The 24,737-nt window shown below is 35.5% G+C and overlaps 2 protein-coding genes across 2 annotated transcripts; both read left to right on the top strand.

Moving 5' to 3' along the window:
* The first annotated feature begins 219 nt into the window (after window positions 1-219).
* Window positions 220-1,167, top strand: LOC128564489 (olfactory receptor 51L1). The gene has a single exon (XM_053559953.1). It carries the CDS (start codon window positions 220-222, stop codon window positions 1,165-1,167), a length of 948 nt encoding a protein of 315 aa, XP_053415928.1.
* A 14,555-nt stretch (window positions 1,168-15,722) lies between these two features.
* LOC128566072 (olfactory receptor 51G2-like) lies at window positions 15,723-16,664 on the top strand. Its single transcript, XM_053563003.1, has one exon. It carries the CDS (start codon window positions 15,723-15,725, stop codon window positions 16,662-16,664), a length of 942 nt encoding a protein of 313 aa, XP_053418978.1.
* The last annotated feature ends 8,073 nt before the right edge of the window (window positions 16,665-24,737 follow it).

Genomic DNA, 24,737 nt, shown 5'->3' with positions numbered 1-24,737 from the left:
ATGGGTACCACTTTTGTTCCAGAGTTTTGTACTCTTTAGTATTGGAAAACATTTCTCACCTGAGGCTTATAAGAAATACCTCCTGATTTCCTGCGTAAGGTTAGAGGAAAGATGCATGTCCTGATTCCATTGTTTGTGCTCATAAGAGATACCTTTTAGGGATAAAGAAGAATAATAAAGAAATATCCCTCACCATTTGTCAAGTACTCAAGGATCACCATGGTGGTGTGGAATAACAGTGATGCTGTGGAGCCCACATTTATCCTGAGAGGTCTTCCCGGACTAGAACATTTTCATTCTTGGCTCTCAATCCCATTCTGTCTCACGTATTTGGTAGCATTTATTGGTAATGTTGCCATCCTCTCTGTCATTTGGATAGAGTCCTCACTCCATCAACCCATGTATTACTTCATTTCCATCCTGGCACTAACTGACCTGGGTATGTCTCTGTCCACACTTCCCACCATGCTTTCTGTTTTATGGTTGGATGCTCAGGAGATCCAGGCAAGTGCTTGCTATACTCAGCTGTTCTTCATCCACACATTCACATTCCTGGAGTCCTCTGTGCTGCTGTCCATGGCCTTTGACCGTTTTGTTGCTATCTGCCGTCCACTGCACTACCCCACCATTCTCACCGACAGTGTAATTGGCAAGATTGGTTTGGCCTGCTTGCTCCGAAGTATGGGCGTTGTACTGCCCACACCTTTGCTCCTGAGGCGCTATCACTACTGTCATGTCAATGCCCTCTCCCACGCCTTTTGCTTGCACCAGGATGTTCTGAAATTATCATGTTCGGATGCCAGCATCAACAGCCTTTACGGACTGTGTGTAGTCATTGCCACACTGGGAGTGGATTCCGTCTTCATACTTCTTTCTTATATTCTGATTCTGAATGCTGTGTTGGGTATTGCATCTCGTGAAGAGCGGCTAAAGGTACTCAACACATGTGTATCCCACATCTGTGTGGTGCTCATCTTCTTTGTACCGGTTATTGGGGTGTCAATGGTCCATCGCTTTGGGAAGCACCTTTCTCCCATAGTCCATGTCCTCATGGCTGACACTTACTTACTTCTCCCCCCAGTACTTAACCCTGTTGTCTACAGTGTCAAGACAAAGCAGATTCGCTTAGGAATTCTCAGAAAGTTTGGAATGGGAAGGAGGGTTTAAGGAAATTCTATCCCTCAGTTTTCCCACTGAAAATGTTTGGAAAGGTACTTAATATATTAAATGTAAAATATATGTGTCTCGATAATATAATCAAATTTCTAATTATTTCACATTCTATAAATGTAATATCAGTTAATCTATAACTTATATGAGATTTTTTTCTTGAACAATTTGTGATAATTGTGGTCTTGTGCATTCCAGAGATCATTATAAGATTTATATGAAATAATTAACAATTTGTGTGCGAAAAATGAAGTTTCTGAAAACTCTATCAAGCTGTTAAAATCATTATTATTGTTATTATTATTATTATTTTTTGCAGTTTTTGGCAGGGGCCAGGTTTGAAACTCCCACCACTGGTATATGGGGCCAGTGTCCTATTCCTTGAGCAACAGGTTACACCATGCAGAAGAAAGAATTTCAGAGGTAGAAGACAAACTTCTTGAGATAACTCAGATAGTAAAAGAGGCAGAAAAGAAGAGAGAGAAAGCAGAACGTTCACTGTCAGAATTATGGGACTTTATGAAGCGTTCCAACATACGAGTTATAGGAATTCCAGAAGGGGAAGAAGAATGCCCCAGAGGAATGGAAGCCATACTAGAGAATATTATAAAAGAAAATTTCCAAAATATCACCAAAGATTCTGACACACTGCATTCAGAGGTATTTCGGACCCCAGGTCGCCTCAACTCTAACTGAGCTTCTCCAAGACACATTGTGATGAACCTGACCAAAGTCAAGACAAAAGAAAAAATTCTTCAAGCTGCCAGGAGTAAGCGCCAGTTGACCTACAGGAACAAATCCATCAGAGTGACTGCAGACTTATCTAATGAAACTTTCCAAGCAAGAAGACAATGGTCATCTACCTTTAATCTACGTAAACAGAACAATTTCCAGCCCAGAATTCTTTACCCTGCTAAGCTAAGTTTCAAAATTGACGGAGAAATCAAATCATTTACGGATATACAAACATTGAGGAAATTCACCACAACAAGACCAGCTCTACAGGAAATACTTCAACCTGTTCTGCACACTGACCACCACAATGGATCAGCAGGAAGGGAAGAACTCAGAAATTAAAGGACAGAACCTAACCTCCACACTGTTGCAAAAGATAAAACTAAGCAATGGACTCTCACAAAATAAGAGGAATAGAATACTACCACACTTATCAATTATCTCAATAAATGTTAATGGCTTGAATTCCCCACTGAAGAGACATAGATTGGCTGACTGGATTAAAAAACACAAACCATCCATTTGCTGTCTAGAAGAAACACACCTGGCTTCAAAAGACAAATTCAAGCTCCGAGTCAAGGGTTGGAAGACAATTTTTCAGGCAAATGGAACTCAGAAGAAAAGAGGAGTTGCAATCTTATTTTCAGATACATGTGGATTTAAAGCAACTAAAATCAAAAAAGACAAAGATGGTCACTTTACATTGGTCAAGGGAGAAATACAACAAGAAGATGTTTCAATTCTAAATATTTATGCACCCAATTTAAGTGCTCCCAGATTCTTGAAACACACCTTACTCAGTCTGAGCAATATGATATCTGATAATACCATAATACCAGGGGACCTTAACACTCCTCTTACAGAGCTGGACAGATCCTCTAAACAGAAATTAAACAAAGATATAAGAGATTTAAATGAGACCCTAGGACAACTGTGCTTGATAGATGCATATAGAACACTCCACCCCAAAGATAAAGAATATATATTCTTCTCATTACTCCATGGAACATTCTCCAAAATTGATTATATCCTGGGACACAAAACAAATATCAACAGAATCAAAAGAATTGAAATTTTACCTTGTATCTACTCAGACCATAAGGCACTAAAGGTGCAACTCAACTCTAACAAAAATGCTCGACCCCACCCAAAGGGATGGAAATTAAACAATCTTCTGTTGAATAACAGATGGGTGCAGGAAGAAATAAAAACAGGAAATCATTAACTTCCTTGAGCATAACAACAATGAAGACACAAGCTACCAAAACCTGTGGGATACTGCAAAAGCAGTTTTGAGAGGAAAATTCATCGCTTTAGATGCCTACATTCAAAAAACAGAAAGAGAGCGCATCAACAATCTCACAAGATATCTTATGGAATTGGAAAAAGAAGAACAATCTAAGCCTAAACTCAGTAGAAGAAAAGAAATATCCAAAATCAAATCAGGGACCAATGAAATTGAAAACAAAAGAATCATTCAGAAAATTAATGAAACAAGAAGTTGGTGTTTTGAAAAAATAAATTAAATAGTTAAACCATTGACCAGACTAACGAGGAATAGAAAAGTAAAATCTCTAGTAACCTCAATCAGAAATGATAAAGGGGAAATAACAACTGATCTCACAGAGCTACAAGAGATCATCCCTCAATACTACCAGAAACTCTATGCCCAGAAATTTGACAATGTGAAGGAAATGGATCAATATTTGGAATCACACCCTCCCCCTAGACTCAGCCAGGAAGAAATAGAGCTCCTGAACAGACTAATTTCAAGCACTGAGATCAAAGAAATAATAAAAAATCTTCCAACCAAAAAATGCCCTGGTCCAGATGGCTTCACACCAGAATTGTATCAAACCTTCAAGGAAGAGCTTATTCCTGTATTGCAGAAATTATTCCAAAAAATTGAGAAGAAGGAATCTTCCCCAACACATTCTATGAAGCAAACATCAACCTAATACCAAAACCAGGAAAAGACCCAAACAAAAAGGAGAATTTCACACCAATCCCACTCATGAATATAGACGGAAAAATTCTCAACAAAATCCTAGCCAATAGATTACAGCTTATCATCAAAAAAGTCATTCATCATGATCAAGTAGGCTTCATCCCAGGGATGCAAGGCTGGTTTAACATACGCAAGTCCATAAACGTTATCCACCATATTAACAGAGGCAAAAATAAAGATCACATGATCCTCTCAATAGATGCAGAAAAAGCATTTGATAAAATCTAGCATCCTTTTCTAATTAGAACACTGAAGAGTATAGGCATAGGTGGCACATTTCTAAAACTGATTGAAGTCATCTATGACAAACCCACAGCTAATATTTTACTGAATGGAGTAAAACTGAAAGCTTTTCCTCTTAGAACTGGAACCAGACAAGGTTGTCCTCTGTCACCTTTACTATTCAACGTAGTGCTGGAAGTTCTAGCCAATACAATTAGGCAAGACAAGGAAATAAAGGGAATCCAAATGTGAGCAGAAGAGGTCAAACTCTCCCTCTTTGCTGACGACATGATCTTATACTTAGAGAACCCCAAATACTCAACCACAAGACTCCTAGAAGTCATCAAAAAATACAGTAATATTTCAGGATATAAAATCAATGTCCACAAGTCAGTAGCCTTTGTATACACCAATAACAGTCAAGATGAGAAGCTAATTAAGGACACAACTCCCTTCACCATAGTTTCAAAGAAAATGAAATACCTAGGAATATACCTAAGAAAGGAGGTGAAGGACCTCTATAAAGAAAACTATGAACTCCTCAGAAAGGAAATAGCAGAGGATATTAACAAATGGAAGAAAATACCATGCTCATGGATGGGAAGAATCAACATTGTTAAAATGTCTATACTTCCCAAAGCAATCTACCTGTTCAATGCCATTCTTATCAAAATACCAACATTGTACTTTCAAGATTTGGAAAAAATGATTCTGCATTTTGTATGGAACCAGAAAAAACCCCATATAGCTAAGGCAGTTCTTAGTAATAAAAAGAAAGCTGGGGGCATCAGCATACCAGATTTTAGTCTGTACTACAAAGCCATGGTGCTCAAGACAGCATGGTACTGGCCCAAAAACAGAGACATAGACACTTGGAATCGAATTGAACACCAAGAAATGAAACTAACATCTTACAACCACCTAATCTTCGATAAACCAAACAAGAACATACCTTGGGGGAAAGACTCCCTATTCAATAAATGGTGTTGGGAGAACTGGATGTCTACATGTAAAAGACTGAAACTGGACCCACACCTTTCCCCACTCACAAAAATTGATTCAAGATGGATAAAGGACTTAAATTTAAGGCATGAAACAATAAAAATCCTCCAAGAAAGCATAGGAAAAACACTGGAAGATATTGACCTGGGGAAAGACTTCATTGAGAAGACGGCCATGGCAATTGCAACAACAACAAAAATAAACAAATGGGACTTCATTAAACTGAAAAGCTTCTGTACAGCTAAGGAGACAATAACCAAAGCAAAGAGACAACCTACACAATGGGAAAGGATATTTGCATATTTTCAATCAGACAAAAGCTTGATAACTAGGATCTATAGAGAACTCAAATTAATCCACATGAAAAAAGCCAACAATCCCATATATCAATGGGCAAGAGACATGAATAGAACTTTCTCTAAAGACGACAGACGAATGGCTAACAAACACATGAAAAAGTGTTCATCATCTCTATATATTAGAGAAATGCAAATCAAAACAACCCTGAGATATCATCTAACCCCAGGCCCACGTCACAAAATCTCAAAACTGCAGATGCTGGTGTGGATGTGGAGAGAAGGGAACACTTTTACTCTGCTGGTGAGACTGCAAACTAGTACAACCTTTCTGGAAGGAAGTATGGAGAAACCTCAAAGCACTCAAGCTAGACCTCCCATTTGATCCTGCAATCCCATTACTGGGCATCTACCCAGAAGGAAAAAAATCCTTTTATCATAAGGACACTTGTACTAGACTATTTATTGCAGCTCAATTTACAATCGCCAAAATGTGGAAACAGCCTAAATGCCCACCAACCCAGGAACGGATTAACAAGCTGTGGTATATGTATACCACGGAATACTATTCAGCCATTAAAAAAAATGGAGACGTTACATCCTTCGTATTAACCTGGATGGACGTGGAAGACCTTATTCTTAGTAAAGCATCACAAGAATGGAGAAGCATGAATCCTATGTACTCAATTTTGATATGAGGACAATTAATGACAATTATGGTTATGGGGGGGAAGCAGAAATAGGGACAGAGGGAGGGGTGTGGGGCCTTGGTGTGTGTCACACTTCATGGGGTCAAGACAGGATTGCAAGAGGGACTTTACCTAACAATTGCAATCCGTGTAACCTGGCTTATTGTACCCTTAAGGAATCCCCAACAATAAAATAACAAATAAACAAACAAACAAAAACAAAACCAAATCAATTGGAAAATACTGATGTCAGAGTTTGGAAAAGACTTTCTTAGGCTCCAGTTTTTCAGCACATCTCTGGGAAAACTATTCCAGGAAGAGGAGGTAGCTTAATAAAAGCAAAAGGTTTACAAAGAGTACATGTGGGTAATACTCTGAAATATCCAGGAAAAACTTAGAACTTGTCCAAAGCATGATGCATTCTCCCTCCCAACTGCAAATAAAACTTGGGTTTATGGACATGGAGAACCACTACCTAGTCCAATTTCAGTAAATGACTTGCAACCTCAGGTGCTGGAAGTGATGCCAAAAGAGAGACTTCAACCTTTAGCCTTTTCAAGAATTGCCTCAGCTGGAGAAACATGCTTTGTGTACGGTTATGACCCATTTAGTAACCGAGACATAAAGGCGTAAAGGCCTAGACCCTTGGGTCTGAAGCATAAAAAATTTGTTTGGGCAATTTTAGCTCTAGAAGTCCTTGTGATTTTTGAACAAGGTTTTCATAAGTTTCAATTTACTGCTCAACTCCTTCTTTCTAGTGCTCCCTACTTCCATTCCATTTCTTTCAAAAGTGTTTATCCTAAGGATTCTTCACATTAAACACTAAATTTTACTTCAACATTGGTTTCTCAGTGAATTTTGGGATGAAAAGTTCCCAGAAAATATGTGACACAAAGAAAGGATGAAATAAAATTGTGAAGGAAATATTTTATTTCAGGCAAATGGAAGAGGATAAGAATTCAAGAGAAAATGGCCAAAGGTTTTTATCTCTTCAAGTTTAAAGTAGAAGGTCAAACCCAATATATGAACCTAGAGAATTAAAGATAGCCCTGTGACCCTAGAGCTGATTCTATAAGACACATGCATTACAACATATTCTGAACTGTATATTCTCTCTTAATGATAGGTTTGATGGGTGGAAATGAATTCTTAATTTTATTTAAGCCTATGAATTTGCTTTTATGTATAGTGCTTTTTATGTGCTTTTAAAGAAGTATCTGTCTACTCTATCATGCAGGATACAACTAGAAGACAAAAACTACACAGCAATTTGAATAGAATTCGTTAGTATAAATACAATAGAACTTTCATAGTTGACCACTGCCCTACAATGACCGCCTCCTTAAGTTGATCTTATTTTCATAGACCAGACATGCACCACATGTATGTACGTGTATCAGTACACAGACTTAGTTCCATGTGTTGACCACCTCTATATGTTGACCAGTTTGTTACAGTTTCTTGGGTGGTCAATGTACATTATTAATTTTTAATTTTATTAAAACTTTTTTTTAACAAAAAATGTAACAATGTACATTATTAATTATTAATTTTGTTAAAAAATTAATTTTTAACAAGTAAATGTAACTAATTAATACCTTAAAGCTTAAAGAGAATACTCAAGGAAGGAACCAACTTAAACGAGGAGATCTTTCTCAAGGCCTGAAGTAGGTTAACATTTCATTGGAGAATGTGTGCTTTCAGCCCACTGGATGCCAGAGAAGTTGATTCAGTTGCCTGGAGCAAGAAAAATAGACCCCTATGGCCTATATGGTGGACCAAGGCTGACAGATTGAGAGGCCTTTTCCGAGAGGAGAAGAAAGAATCCCTGAAATTTGAGAGGTAGGCTAAGGCTGGCAGGTAAGGAACCATAGCTGGAATTGTCAAGCAATTGACACCTTATAGGTAGAAAGGAATAGAACTTGAACTGACAAAGTGGAAACACCTCTGCAGTTTGCAGGTTGATGAAGTCCGGGGAGCCAAGAACTAGAGCAACTGCAAGGTTCAAAAACAATCTAGTCACAGGAAAACTGTTGAAATTTGATGAGGTGAGCATCACTATTAAATATTTCTTACATGCTTCTGGTTTCTGCATGGTAGAAACAAGAAGAATCATACAAGAGTGTTTCCTACAGATGTTCCTACAGTATCCTCTACTGGCCAAGTTTAACATCATGCATCTGCAAAACAGAAAAAAATAAATGTCCATTTGAGTCCAATTGCATTATTGCAGAGTATGCAATGAAGGCTATGTCTGAAGCTGAAGGAAATAACTGGGAAATTTACTGATATTATCAATTACTTTTCATAATCTTTTAAACCTTAAAAGTAAGGCTTTACTTTTGACATTTGGATATACAATCTACGTAGAATTTATTTTTATCAATGATGAGGTAAGATCAAGGAATTTATTTTATATGACTATGACTACATAGTTCATTTAGAAACATCTATTGAATAAAGCATTATTTATCCCTTATACCACAATGCTGCTTTTTTCTTAGAAGATGAATGAGTATGTGTGGGTTTATTTCTGGTCTTTCTGTTCTGTTACATTGGAGATAATTTTCGATCTTTGCATCACCCAATTTACTGTCATAATCTGTAATTTTATAGTAGGTTTTTATATATGGTGGAATCCCAACAATAAGAGCACACTGCTTTAAATTTCAGTTTCTATTTTCTATTGCCAGCATGTGCTTTTGGATGTAAAACGGTGTTTACTTACCATAATGAGTTGATTCTCATTATTTGTCTTTAGGATATTTTGTATTTACTAATTATTCACTATATTGTCTATGAATAATAACAAAGATTTATTTATTTCATTATAGTCTCGTGTCTCTTATTTCTTCTCATCTGATTTTATTGATTAGGTTTCTGGTAAATTTTAGAAGTGAGAGTACTGGGTGCTTTCTTCCTCTTCCTAATCTCTTGGGGAAAATACCTTTAACATTTGGTGTTCACTGTAGTTTTCCTTCTTTAGAAAATAAATCAAGGAAATTATCTTCAAAATCTAGCTTAATATATTGTCATTATCAGTACCAAATTTAGTCAATTTTTTCATAACATAGATTACTAAATGATTTCTTCTTTTTTGTGTTAATATAGTGAATTATATTGTTTGATATTTGCATATAAAATGACTTTGATGCCTGAATTAAATCCAACAGGATCAAAATTTGAGAGTGTGTGTTTATAACTGTGTGTAATCACCAGATTAGGTATGGTAACACTTTTATCTTAGATTTTGGAATCAATGTGGGGTGTGTATTGGTCTTTAATATTTATTTTCTGTGATGCCCTAATCCAGTTATGAAATATAGGTTATGCTTGCCTTATAAAAATTAAGTAATAACCTACTTGTTTATACCTTTCTATTAATCTAAAAAAAAAAAGAAATAACACCTTTTGTCACAATCTCTAGACATACATGTGTAAGATTTCTGTTATTCTTTATTAAAATGTTTCAAATGATTTGTTAAATATAATACCTAGGCCTGGAGTTTTCTGTCTGTTTTAAAAGAAGTGTTATATAAAAGAAAATGTTCTTCATCCTTTATCATCAAAGAAACACAAACCAAAACGACTCTGAGTTATCACCTAACTCCAGTGAGATTAGTGAGATCACAAACTCCTGAATCTGCAGATGCTGGTGTGGATGTGGGAGAGAAAGGAACATCCTTGTTACTGGCAATATGGAGAATTAATATAACCTCTATGGAAAGAAGTATGGAGAATTTTCAAAGAACTAAAAGTAGACCTTTCATTTGATCCTATAATCCCACTACTAGGTATCTACTCAGAATAACAAAAACCATTTTACCACAAGGACATTTGCACTAGAATGTTTATTATAGCTCAAATTCACAATTGCCAAGACATGAAAGCAATTCAAATGCCCATCAATCCATGAATGGATTAACAAACTGTGGTATATGAATACCCTGGAATAATATTCAGCCATAAGAAAAGATGGAGACTTCACATCTTTTGTGTTACCTTTATGGAGGTGAAACACATTCTTCTTAGTAAAGTATCTCAAGAATGGAAAAAAAAGTATCCAATGTATGCATTACTAATATGAAACCAATATAAAACAACTCCATACCCACACAAAAGAAAAGCACAAGTATAGCCTAGTGAGGAGGAGGGGAGCGGAGAGAGAATGATTGGCATGATCTCGCCTAATGTGCACAATGTGAAGGTGTTCAGCACATCCCCTTGGTGAAGGGCTCAACTACATTGTGTTAAAAATGAACACAATGTAACCTAAACATCTGTACCCTTATATATTAATCTTGAATAAAAAAAAGTGTTACAAGAAAAACACCAATTTCTGATCATCTACAGAACACTGAATTCAAATGTAAACTTCTGGGCCACAATCTTGTAAATATTGGTCTGTCTTAATCTCTTCTTTCCTTAAAATCTATCATGTGTTAGAGCTTTCAAACATGTCTTGAGTGCAGATTATTCTATGTTTCATTTTTGTTGTTCTGTCTTTCTTTTCTTGGCTTCAGGTTTTAGCAAAAGTGAAAATGCTCATACAAAGAGTGAAGACTTGATCTTCCAATTAAAGTGTCTTCATGGAAGGAGCTATGACTTTTATCCCTACAGCACTGAATCCTATGCCTGTGTTATATCTCAATGAACAAATAGGCTCATCAAAGAAGGTGTATTTCTACAGCTAACATGATGACTTCAGAAATGTTTAAGGTTATAAAGTGTAGATATTTTAACACCTCATAATAATTTTTCATTAAGTCTCATGGACTTTAATCATGTCACTTTCCATTGTCCTGCCAATCTTAATGTATCCACAACATGGACTCTTTGAATTGGAAGCAATTTTTGATTATCTGTTATTAAATATTTAAGTTATTAAGTATTAAGTATTTAACACATTCTAAGTGCTACACATATGTTAAGGCATAGAATATTTACAAACACCCTACTAGATGATTAAAATTATTATGAACTCATTTTATAGATGAGGAAAAAGAGGCAATAGTTCCAAGTAATTTTTCTAGACCACAGTCAATAGTTGCCAGAATTGGGATTCAAAAATAAGGGTCCCTGGATCTATAGTCTGTGCTCTTTACTGTCATTGTTCTAGGGTCTATGCTCTTTGCCTTCATACTACTCTGAGTCTGAAAATTAAAACATTGATTTTTAGGGTAGCTTGTTCTCCCCCAAATAGGGCTTTTTGATATTGGCACTGTTGACATCTGACTGGATGAGATTTTGCTGTGAGTGGCAACCACGCACACCGCACAATGTTTAGAAGCATCCAGAGAACTACACACTTGGTGTCAATAGTGTTTTCCCAACTCAAATTCCCCCAGACACCATCAAATGCTCTCTTGAAGCAAAATCCTTCATGTTGAAAATCTCTGCCTAAAAGCAAGAATTTTCTAGTCTTTCTTTCTCAGGTTGAATTCTGCAGAACTTAGATTTCAAATGTTAATAAATGCTGTCTGTATAATAAATGTATGTAGAGAAGACTGGGTTAAACTAAATTACACAGATGTCTTCACTGCTTGTTTCTCTCAACTGTTAGTAGGTTAAGGGGCACATTTGATGTTCACATACAATTGTTTGACAATGTGAAGTCTCTCTCAAATATAATTGACAAAGGATTGATTGATTCATTAATGTATTAATGCTTGCATGGTTCTTGGCTACTAGTTCTATTAAAATAGTGATATTGTAAATTTTAGGAAAATATGCTAAAAGCATATAGAATATTATATATTTTGGAGAAAAAAAATCATAACATCAAGTTACAAAAGCAGAAATAGATGAACTGATGAAAAGAATGTTTCATGAGAAGTAACTGTGATACCACCATGAATTCAATTTCTCCCTAATCAAGATTTTATTGGAAATTATTTGAATTGATCTGTAAAGTGATTTACATCATGGATTAGTGATGTTATAAGTTTTGAGGAAAAAAAGGAATTTTCCTCAAGAAACAGCAATAATGACACAATTGAGATAAATTTCCTAGTGGTGAAGAGTGAAGAGCTATTGAGAAAGAGGGTAAGCAGAGGATTTGAATTTAAAGTTGCAAACCTTTTCTTCATTCTTATATCTACCACCAATGTAATGAATAAATGAACATATAAGTTTTTTACAGTTGTACTTTGAGGGGATTTATTTCTTCACAGATAGTAAGAGCATAGGGGTATAGCTTTTGTATCCTATCACACCTTTTGTCTTTTCTACTGAATATAACTGTTCAGGACTGTTCAGAAGCAGATTTATGGGCCAATGTAAGTAAGACTTGTTACTGGATGAAGACAGAATGTCCACCCCTCTGTCCAGTAGCTGGTGAAAAATTGATTATTATGAGATAACTCTATATAGATCTCATAGTCCTATATTAGTTATAATTGCTTTCCTGAGTACTACTTTTAAGCAATAGATTTACACTTAACACAATTTTTTTTTTTATGTTCCTTACAACAAATTAACAGAGTGGATTTAATTGTTCTTATTGTATGGTTGCAAAAACATGGCACAAAAAACAGATTAATTTTTCTGGTATTCAATAGCTAGAAAATGTTGCATCTGCTTACTCAGAGCACACATTTTTTTTCCTTTAATACTTCATTCTGATTGATTACCAATTTGTTTTCTTCAACTAATGATTTCAGACCACTTCTCAATTACTTCCTCATCTGGACATCCAGAGTGGGAAGTTGGTATGTCCTTGAGGAGAAAAGGTTCTGGCAGCACTGAAATCATTTTCCTCCCTAGAGATTTTACTGGAAAAAAAAACATGTGGTCCTGGGAGAATAGACTAGCCAAGAGAGGGAGACAGGTTAGAGTAATTAAAGCACAGAAATGTAATGCTAGTAATACATCTAGCTGGGTAGAGTCAAGGATGGCAAAGGTCAAAAGGCTTTATCTTGGCTCTGCAGTCACTGAAGGAGAGACTGATGACTGGGCTAGGACATGCTTCATTGAAGAACTATCTGCCTTAGGATACAATGTGTATTTTATTCTTCTCTTATGCCCATCTTCAGTGGCTCTTACAAGTCCCCAATCTTGACAGACTGGAGACCCAGCCAACTGTAGCAGGGTGAATGCCTGTTTGCATTTGAGGACTTAGGTGTTCCTGAAGAAAGGTTTTGAATGTGAAAATTGGGTAAGAGATTAATATATTACATATTTGAAGAGTCTAGAAATTGAAAGGGAAGATCAAAAGATAGGACTGACCTCCTGTCAAACCACTGTTCTGGGATAGGTCAGAGGTTCAGATTGCCATTCCTCCATAAAAAGTAGGCTATAATCTTCTAAAGCTGCTCAGAGGAGCTCTTGGAAGGGATACCATTGTCAACTCTCCTCCAGGAACAGATAGTACCTATGGTGAGATAAACATTACATAAATTAATACAATTCTCTGTTAGTAATTCATACAAACTGTTAGATGTAGTAAATAACAATTGTCATTTGACTTTTTCAAACTCTAGAGTAGTAGCCATTGAAAGAAGGATGTTTGTGTCTATATCCGAGAGAAAAGTCAGATCATGAATACTCTAAGTCAGGGGCTTTTATAAGGAGAAGTAGATGAGAGTTACGTGAGGGAGACTAGCATAACTATTCAGGATAGAGACTCTGAAGATTGTTGAAGGATTTGTGGGCAGGCATAAGGTAAGAAGGAAATAATTGCTGTGAGTGTCAAAGTGATGTCAAAATGATGACACAGTTAGTGTTTAGTGATGGAGACCAGAAGTTTGTGACCTAAAAATATAGAAAAGTGAGGGAGACACATAAAGACCCGTATTTCCTAATACATGTATCCCTAGGGTTAGCATAATATGTAAGTCACTAAATGAGAATATGCAAATCTATTCTCCTTTTCTCTTCACTGTATCTGTTCCTACAATGGAAGGAAAATGGTACTAAAATGAAAAATTCCCACCATTCCCGTAGACAGTTACCTAGTTAGTTATTTTATAATGGTATCTGTTCGGGGCAACTATAAAGTATGATTGTACTGGTAGAGAACAGGTTAGGAAATGGGATGTGCAAATTTTGGCAAAACTTTGACATGGAATACATTATGTGGAAATTATTTCTTGATGTTTTGTGCCCAGAGTGTTGAATTGGATGGCAATTACATTGCTTAGTAACTGAGATATCTAGGGCCATAATTCCTGTCTTCTCCAGTTCACAGTGAAATCTGCCTCCAACGTTTCCTACAGCTATCTAATTTTGGGGGGTAATTGAACCTTGAGCACATAACATTATATTCTTCCTATAACTTGGCATTGCGTTATATATTTTTTTTAATTCTCTTTTTTCTATAACATTTTCTCTTCCTTTCCATGTTCTCAGAGAGGAGAGTAGGAGTCATTTCTCCCTTCACCAGTCTTCTATAAATAACATACCACTATCTCCTCAGATTTATTATAAACAAACTGGATCATCTTGTCCACTGTTTTCATCAAATTTCTATACATATCTTTTCTTCCATTTGTCTTTTTTTCTGTAAATGACACAAAATCCTACTAAATAAGTGACCTTACTCTTTGTTAATGTTTTTCTCACTCTTGGAATATATGATGTTTTGCATTATCTGTGCTACCTTTTCTACTGATTTAACTTTTATACTTATTTATTCTTTATGATACCTGCTCTTAGATTTCACTTCCATCTACCTTTTTTTTTTTTTACAAGTGCCTCCTGAAGAGTTTCTCTGCCTTTGCTTTTTTCCACTTTGAGACCATTTTTAAAATTGATTCTAGTTTGATGTCCATAAAATAGAAACTGACCAAGTTGTTTACTTTACATGGCAATGAACACCTGTGTCCTCTAAGGTTACATCCATGCTCCTCATATTTACCACAAGTTCTTTCACAAATTCTGGTTCACTTTCATTTAATCTTAGCTCCCAAAACCATATGAAGCACCATCTACCCTTTGTTCAGTTATATTTGCTTGCACTTCTCATACTCTCTAGTTACATGGGTGTCAATCAATATAGCATTGCATCACACCCTTTTGATCCCTTTTAACTTGCATTTATCATTTGAGACCTAACTCAAGAATCTCCTTCAATAAATCTTTCCTGAACTCCAGGAAGGTAAGTTCCTCCTTGTGTTTTGTATTATCTCATATTATTATATAATCTTTAAAGTGTTAATCTAAAACTTAATTTTAATTCCTCATCCAGTACTTTGTAAGTATCTGAAGGTCTTATGCATGCCTATATCTTTTAGCACTATGAGAGTTACTTTAATAAGATATAATATTGGTGTGGTGGCATAAACCTGTAGTCTCAGCTACTCAGGAGGCTGAGTGGGAAGATTGTTCAAGCCCAGGAGTTCTAGACCCATATAGGAAATATTGCAAGACTCCACTTAAAAAAAAAAAAAGTTGTCAATAAATACATAATGATGAAAGAATAAATCAATTGGTAAAACAATGAATGCAGGTGGCAATTACATACAATAAGCAGAAGAGTGACTAAAAGCACTAAATACAGACTGCTTACATAAAAAAATAGTTCCTTGTTGCAGTATTGGCTTTTACTCTGATTTTCCATTTTCTTAACTCCTTTGAACTGAAGGTTCCTACACCAGCAGAATGTCTGTCTTCAACAGTTCTGCCTTATACCCTCGCTTCTTCCTGACAGGCTTCCCTGGCCTTGAAAGCAGTTATGGATTGATTTCTCTCCCCATCTTCTTGGTTTATGTCACTTCAATTGTGGGGAACATTACTATCCTCTTCATTATCAGAACTGAGCCTTCTCTCCACCAACCAATGTACTACTTCCTGTCAATGCTAACTCTCACTGACTTGGGCTTATCCACCACTACCTTGCCTACCATGTTCAGTGTCTTCTGGTTCCATGCCCGGGAGATTCCCTTCAATGCTTGTCTGATCCAGATGTACTTCATTCATGTTTTCTCAATTATTGAGTCTGCTGTGCTGTTGGCCATGGCTTTCGACCGCTTTGTAGCAATCCGAGAACCCCTGCGTTATGCAGCCATTCTAACCAATAGTGTAATCATTGGGATTGGGTTGGCAATTGCTGGAAGGGCCTTGACTCTTGTCTTTCCAGCTTCCTTCCTCCTGAAGAGACTTCAATACCATGCTGTCAATTCTCTCTCCTACCCCTTTTGCCTGCACCAGGACCTCATAAAGACAACTGTCTCCAGTCGTCGGGTCAGTAGTATCTATGGCCTCATGGTGGTTATCTGCTCCATGGGTCTTGATTCAGTCCTTCTCCTCCTCTCCTACATCCTCATCCTGGGCACGGTGTTGAGCATAGCCTCCAAGGCTGAGAGAGTGAAAGCTCTCAATACTTGCATCTCCCACATCTGTGCTGTTTTCACCTTCTATACACCAATGATTGGACTATCCATGATCCGTCGCTATGGACAGAATGCTTCTCCAATTGTTCACGTGATCATGGCCAATGTCTACTTGTTGGTTCCACCTCTGATGAACCCCATTGTATATAGTATTAAGACCAAGCAGATCCGTGACAGAATCCTCAAAAAATTCAAGAAACATGCAGTTTAGGTGAAAGAGACTCTACTCAAATCTAACATTCTTCCCATTCCTTTTATATTTATGAGAGCATTTCATATAAATGTAGAATTCTGAACTTAAATATTACTAATAATATTTTATCTTTAAGATATTAGATCTAAACAGCAATAATAATAAATCTTTATCTTGTCAATATAGAGAATAAAGACAGTTGAATTTTAAAAGGAAGTTATTCATTATATGCTGTGAAGGCTCTCAATTTCTGAGAAAGAGTTACATTTCAAGATATAATACTTCTAAGTCTACTATGAACCCTATAGTCTAGTTTGGCATTTTTTTCTCCACACAATTTAACTTAAAATGAAAATACTTAAATACATTTTTTATCTTTTGTTCAGGAGAGAAAAAATATTTCCAGCAGTAGAACTTCTTAACAAAATAAAATGATGAAAAATTTAAAAGATACTGATAGAAGTCTAAAAGAAAGAAAACATGGACCAAATTAAGTGAACTGATTTGGGTAGTTCTTAAATTGTCTAGAAACAATAAATAATCTTTCTGTGTCTGAGAACCTACAAAAACCCTTCTATTTTGAGGAATATACACATTCTGAGCTCTACATATGTGTTCATTTTCTGTTCTGTATTTTCAATGCACTTCTCAATTATTTCTGAGAGTCATTAATCATTCTATATCTTAAAGTGTAATCTCTATGTCCTGAGTATGGAAGAATACAGTTCTTCAGTTTCTCTACCCCTGATCATCCTTTTCCATGTCCCTGACGTCATTCTGCACTGAAATGCTAGAGATTTTTTTTTTTTTTTTTTTTTTAGGAATTATATTCCACATCTTTAATTATGGGATTGAGAGAGATACAGATTTCAAATACTGGGGACTTCAACAACTAGATGCTAAGAAATCGTTGTTAGCAATTAATGTAATCAACTAAAATATCTGTTTTTAATTTATATTGCCCACAAAACATCCTTGAAGAATTGAATATACTCATTGGCTCAGCTTCATCAGCTCCCACTTTCCCACTTGAATCTACATGATTCTACCATAATCATACACTATGATATTTCTAGTGATTTACTTGTTACTAGATTCAATATTCACATCTTTATTTAAAGCTCCATTTCCTTTGAAATTGTTAACAATGCCTTTCTTTTAAAATAACTGTATTTTTAATAGTTTTAAACTTACAGATAAATTTGAAAGATAATAAACTAGTATTATTAATTTGTTATAATTAATAAATCAATTTTTATACTTCACTACCAATGTTTTTTTATTTACATTTCCTTAGGTTTTTACCTAATATTCTTCTTATATACCAAGATCCAATCCAGAATATCACCTTGGCATTTTTGAGGAATTCTAGTTAGGTATTTTGTAAAATATCCCTCTCTCAGTATGCTTATGATATTTTTCTCATGATCAGGTTAGGGTTATATGTTTTGGGGAGGAAGACCATAGACAAAGAATACCATTTTAATTATATCATGTCAGCAATATGCATCAGCACATGACTTATTACACTTGATTTTGACTTTGTGTGACTGCGATGGCATTTGTCATGTCTCCCCATAGTCAACTTAACATTTTTTCTTTTTAAAAATTTTTCTTTTCATAGTATGGTTTTTGGAAGGAAGCCTGTACTGTAATCAGGGGAAGTCATGAGGGGAGAGTATCTAACTAAAAGTATTTTATGTGGAGATTTTTTTCCTCTCCCTTCATTTATTCAATCCTTTATTATATTAATATTGACTTATGAATATATATTTTATACTTTGGATTATAATCAGATGCATTTTATTTTGTTTTTTCTTTTTCAAATTATTTCAGCTTAAGCCAAAGGAAGTCTTTATTTAATACCAGCATGCCTTTGACATACTCCCATCAATGTGGGATTTTATTTAGTTTCATAGCTTCTTTTGGCACATCCTTGCTTTCCAGCACTATAAGATAGATGCTCCAGGATGATCTTGCCTGTCAAAGTTCTAGAACTTATTATTTCATCAAGGTTACTTTCAATTAAGAATGGTATTTGAAACCAAGGTATGTGTGTGAGTGGTAGATGTACTCCTGGCTAATAGAGTGTTCTTGGTTGTAGCCCTTCTCATTTAGAGAATAAGAAAAGAGAATATATATATGTATAGTAACATATTAATGTACATATATCTATAAATACTTCTGTATGTAAACATCTGTGTCTATACTAAGCAAAATATGAGTTCATGCAGACATCTCGAACACACATATAATTCTAGCCCCCTTTCATTACTTCCCTGTGAATTTCCACTCTAACTATGAGAAACTTTGCTCACAACATCAATCATCTAATTAATATATTATGAATTGTTTAATTGCAGTATGTAAATATGGCAACTCAGAATTTTAGTCTTGATACAAATCACTTCTCTCATTTATGTGATTTGTAAACAGCTTGCAAAATATGAGTTTATGCAGACATATAATTGTCTGATTTGTCATTTTATTCTCTTAACAGTGTTTTGCAGAGAGGAAACTAAGTTTTAATAAAGTTTAACTTATCAATTTGTCCTTCATGAATTGAGCTTTTTTTTTTTTTGCTAAATCTAAGGTCATGTAGATTTTCACCTATATTTTCTTCTACTACTACTATAGTGCTGTATTTTATGTTTAACTCTATGAAACAGTTTAGGCTTAGTAAAATGTGTAAGATCTATGTCTGTATTTTTTTCATATTGATGTCCAATTATTTTGCTACCTTTTTATTTTCTATAAAACTGTCCTTTATATGTTGTATAGCCTTTGTTCCATTGTCAAAGATAGGTTCACTAAATTTGTATCTATTTTTGAACAATCTCTTCTGCTCCTTTAGTGTATGTATGCATTCTAACTAGTGCTACACTGTCTTAGTTATCGTAGCTTTATTATAAGCCTTAAAAATAGGTAGCATCAGAATTTTAACTTCGTTTTCTTCTTTAATATTTTGTCAGTTATTCTGTATTGTTTGCCTTTTCATATAAATTTTATAATATTGTTCTATTTTTAATATATTTAACAGATTTAGGAATTGCAAATGGTGTTAGTTATATGAATGACTTGTATAGTGGTAAAGTCAAGGTTTTTAGTGTGTCTTTGTATACTAGTGTACATCGTATCCAATGGATAATTTTTGACACACCTTCTTAGTGTCTTGTAGTTCTCTTTGTAGAGATCTTTCATCTCCTTGTTTAAGTATATTCCTAAGTATTTTATTTTCTTTGTAGCTATTATGATTGGTATTGAATTTTTGATATGACTTTTAGCTTGACTATTATTGGTGCATATGATTGCTACTACTCTTCTAGATATCAGTCTAGGTGAAGAATTTATAGGACTCCAATGGGAATCACAGCAACAAATAACTAAATGGGATTTGATTAAAGTCAGAAGTTTCTGCACAGCCATGGAAACAAAAATAAAGACATAGACCAAGGGAACAGAACAGAAAAGCCAGATATAAAACCATCTACCTATAGCCAACTGATCTTTGACAAAGCATACAATAATACACACTGGGGATAAGAAGATCTATTCAATAAATTATATTGGGAAAATTAGATAGCCACATGCAGGAGAGTGAAACTCCCACCGCTCACAAAACATAAACTCAAGATGAATAAAGTTCTTAATTATAAGGCATGAAACCATGAGAATTCTAGAAAAATAAAACATAGAAAAAACTCTTACAGATATCATCAAAGGCAAACAATTTATGACAAAGAGCCCAATAGCAGTTACAGCAATAATAGCAATATATAAGTGAATTTTGTTTAAATTAAATAGCTTCTGCACAGCTAGGGAAATAATCAACTGAACAAACAGACAACATACAAGATCAGAGGAAATATTTGCAAACTATACATATGATGGAAAGCTCATACCCAGTTTCCAGAATCTACAAAACACTCAAACAGATCATCAAGGAAAAAAAAAAGTGGACAAAAGACAGGAACAGAAGCTTTTTAAAAAGAAATTAGACAAATGTCCAATAAACATTTTTAAAATGTTCAACATCACTAATCATCAGGAAAATGCAAACTGGAATAACAATGAAATGTTACTTTACCCTTGGTAGAATGATTTTTATTAAAAAGTCCAAAAACTCTACATGTTGTCTGGCATAGACACAGAGAGAAAGGAATGTGTATACACTCTTGGTAGGACTGCAAATTAGTACATCCTCTATGGAAAATGGTATGGAGATTCCTCAAAGTATTAAACGTAGACATATCATTTGACCCAGCAATCCCACTAACGGTATCTACCCAAAGGAAAGAAGTTATTTAATCAAAAGTCATCTACACTCTAGTGTTTATTGCAGCACAGTTCACAATTGCAAAGGTGTGCAATCAACTCAAGTTCCCGTCAATTCATGAATGGATTAACAAAATGTGGTATACGTATTCCATGGAGTACTAAATGCCATTAAAAAGGTGAATTAATGCCTTTTGCAACAAATATGGATGTAACTGGAGACTGTTATCCTAAGTAAAGTATCTCAAGAATTGACAAGCACACACTGCATGTACTCTATTAAATTGGAAGTAACCTATGGGCCACATGTACACAGAGGGAAATGAAAGTTTTTGGAATTAAAACTCAAAACATCATGATTATGCCAGAGGAGCAAAGTAGGCTTAAAGGGTGCTCTCCACAAATTGGTTAAGTCTTATCTGCTATTTTTAGGGAGTTGTATGACTGTCTTGATTCTAGTCCCCTTTGAGTGTTCAAATATCAGGAGTTTTCTTTAAAGTACACCCTGCTGAGTTGGAATTCCCCGGTGATTTTTGGGCAAATGGGTTAATATTGGGGAGAATGAGGCTCTGCTGTCAGGATAAATTGGTGTGCCTACATAGTTGTGAAACACTGTTGTGTCCACCTCGGTTTCCTTACTCTGATATGTGGGTTAAATGACTTACCTGCCTACTTGCTGGTAAGTTTCCTCATAGTAACAGCAGCCACTTTCTATTTCATCAAGCAAGAAATTTCCATACTAACCATGGTTGCCTAGCATGTAGGATGAATATTTATAGTTCAACTCTATAAATTTCAACAATGCAAGTAAATGCATAGGTCTAAGTACAGGGTACTGCCAACCCATGGAAATCAACACATTATTAGCCTGACCTGCAGCCTACACACAGCAAGAAATTCAAAGAAATGAATGTTGACCTGGATCCTGGGTGATGTGGATTGTTTAATGCTAGAGTTGTTCCCTTTGTGACAATGTAGTTTCTGAGTTGGGATATGTGAGTCCACCCAGTTTCCAGTGGGCAGTAGTGAGGAAAACAATGTTGACAACTGCCAAGTCTTTCTTCATATTGTCATTCCTTTGTGCTTCTGATCAGATTTAAATACTAACTTCACATTTTTCTATATTGATAAACAAGAAAGAAACCTTGATATGATTATGACAAAAGGTGTCTCATGAGTTCATGGCTTTTAGGGAAATCTTTTAAGGATTTTTTTGCATAAATTTTATTTAAAATTATACCTCTCCAAGATGAGAGTGTTATATCTAACTCATACAGTGTTAGCCAGTGCATATCAAAATGGTATCTGCTAAAAAGATTCTATGAAATTAGAAAATATTGCAATGCTGCAATATATATATATATTTTTTATTGTTGGGGATTCATTGAGGGCACAATAAGCCAGTTTACACTGATTGCAATTGTTAGCTAAAGTCCCTCTTGCAATCATGCCTTGCCCCCATAAAGTGTGATACACACCAAGGCCCCACCCACCTCCCTCCGTCCCTCTTTCTGCTTCCTCCCCATAAGTGTAATTGTCATTAATTGTCCTCATATCAAAATTGAGTACATAGGATTCATGCTTCTCCATTCTTGTGATGCTTTACTAAGAATAATGTCTTCCACGTCCATCCAGGTTAATACGAAGGATGTAAAGTCTCCATTTTTTTTAATGGCTGAATAGTATTCCATGGTATACATACACCACAGCTTGCTAATCCATTCCTGGGTTGGTGGGCATTTAGGCTGTTTCCACATTTTGGCGGTTGTAAATTGAGCTGCAATAAACAGTCTAGTACAAGTGTCCTTATGATAAAAGGATTTTTTTCCTTCTGGGTTGATACCCAGTAATGGGATTGCAGGATCAAATGGGAGGTCTAGCTTGAGTGCTTTGAGGTTTCTCCATACTTCCTTAAAGAAAGGTCGTACTAGTTTGCAGTCCCAGCAGCAGTGTAAAAGTGTTCCCTTCTCTCCACATCCACGCCAGCATCTGCAGTTTTGAGATTTTGTGACGTGGGCCTGGGGTTAGATGATATCTCAGGGTTGTTTTGATTTGCATTTCTCTAATATATAGAGATGATAAACATTTTTTCATGTGTTTGTTAGCCATTCGTCTGTCATCTTTAGAGAAAGTTCTATTCATGTCTCTTGCCCATTGATATATGGGATTGTTGGCTTTTTTCATGTGGATTAATTTGAGTTCTCTATAGATCCTAGTTATCAAGCTTTCGTCTGATTGAAAATATGCAAATATCCTTTCCCATTGTGTAGGTTGTCTTTTTGCTTTGGTTATTGTCTCCTTAGCTGTGCAGAAGCTTCTCAGTTTAATGAAGTCCCATTTGTTTATTTTTGTTGTTGTTGCAATTGCCATAGCAGTCTTCTTCATGAAGTCTTTCCCCAGGCCAATATCTTCCAGTGTTTTTCCTATGCTTTCTTGGAGGATTTTTATTGTTTCATGCCTTAAATTTAAGTCCTTTATCCATCTTGAATCAATTTTTATGAGTGGGGAAAGGTGTGGGTCCAGTTTCAGTCTTTTACATGTAGACATCCAGTTCTCCCAACACCATTTATTGAATAGGGAGTCTTTCCCCCAAGCTATGTTCTTGTTTGGTTTATCGAAGATGAGGTGGTTGTAAGATGTTAGTTTCATTTCTTGGTTTTTAATTCGATTCCAAGTGTCTATGTCTCTGTTTTTGTGCCAGTACCATGCTGTCTTGAGCACTATGGCTTTGTAGTATAGACTAAAATCTGGTATGCTGATGCCTCCAGCTTTATTTTTGTTACAGAGAACTGCCTTAGCTATACGGGGTTTTTACCGGTTCCATACAAAACGCAGAATCATTTTTTCCAAATCTTGAAAGTACGATGTTGGTATTTTGATAGGAATGGCATTGAACAGGTAGATTGCTTTGGGAAGTAAAGACATTTTAACAATGTTGATTCTTCCCATCCATGAGCATGGTATTTTCTTCCATTTGTTAATATCCTCTGCTATTTCCTTTCTGAGGAGTTCATAGTTTTTTTTATAGAGGTCCTTCACCTCCTTCGTTAGGTATATTCCTAGGTATTTCATTTTCTTTGAAACTATGGTGAAGGGAATTGTGTCCTTAATTAGCTTCTCATCTTGACTGTTATTGGTGTACACAAAGGCTACTGACTTGTGGACATTGATTTTATATCCTGAAACATTACTGTATTTTTTGATGACTTCTAGGAGTCTTGTGGTTGAGTCTTTGGGGTTCTCTAAGTATAAGATCATGTCGTCAGCAAAGAGGGAGAGTTTGACCTCCTCTGCTCCCATTTGGATTCCCTTTATTTCCTTGTCTTGCCTAATTGTATTGGCTAGAACTTCCAGCACTACGTTGAATAGTAAAGGTGACAGAGGACAACCTTGTCTGGTTCCAGTTCTAAGAGGAAAAGCTTTCAGTTTTACTCCATTCAGTAAAATATTAGCTGTGGGTTTGTCATAGATGACTTCAATCAGTTTTAGAAATGTGCCACCTATGCCTATACTCTTCAGTGTTCTAATTAGAAAAGGATGCTGGATTTTATCAAATGCTTTTTCTGCATCTATTGAGAGGATAATGTGATCTTTATTTTTGCCTCTGTTAATATGGTGGATAACGTTATGGACTTGCTTATGTTAAACCAGCCTTGCATCCCTGGGATGAAGCCTACTTGATCATGATGAATGACATTTTTGATGATAAGCTGTAATCTATTGGCTAGGATTTTGTTGAGAATTTTTGCATCTATATTCATGAGTGAGATTGGTCTGAAATTCTCCTTTTTGTTTGGGTCTTTTCCTGGTTTTGGT

Source organism: Nycticebus coucang, chromosome 14 (genome assembly GCF_027406575.1).
Source record: "Nycticebus coucang isolate mNycCou1 chromosome 14, mNycCou1.pri, whole genome shotgun sequence".
Taxonomy (NCBI): Eukaryota; Metazoa; Chordata; class Mammalia; order Primates; family Lorisidae; genus Nycticebus; species Nycticebus coucang.
The sequence above is the reverse complement of the archived record's forward strand: the minus strand, read 5'-3'. Positions and strand labels throughout refer to the sequence as shown.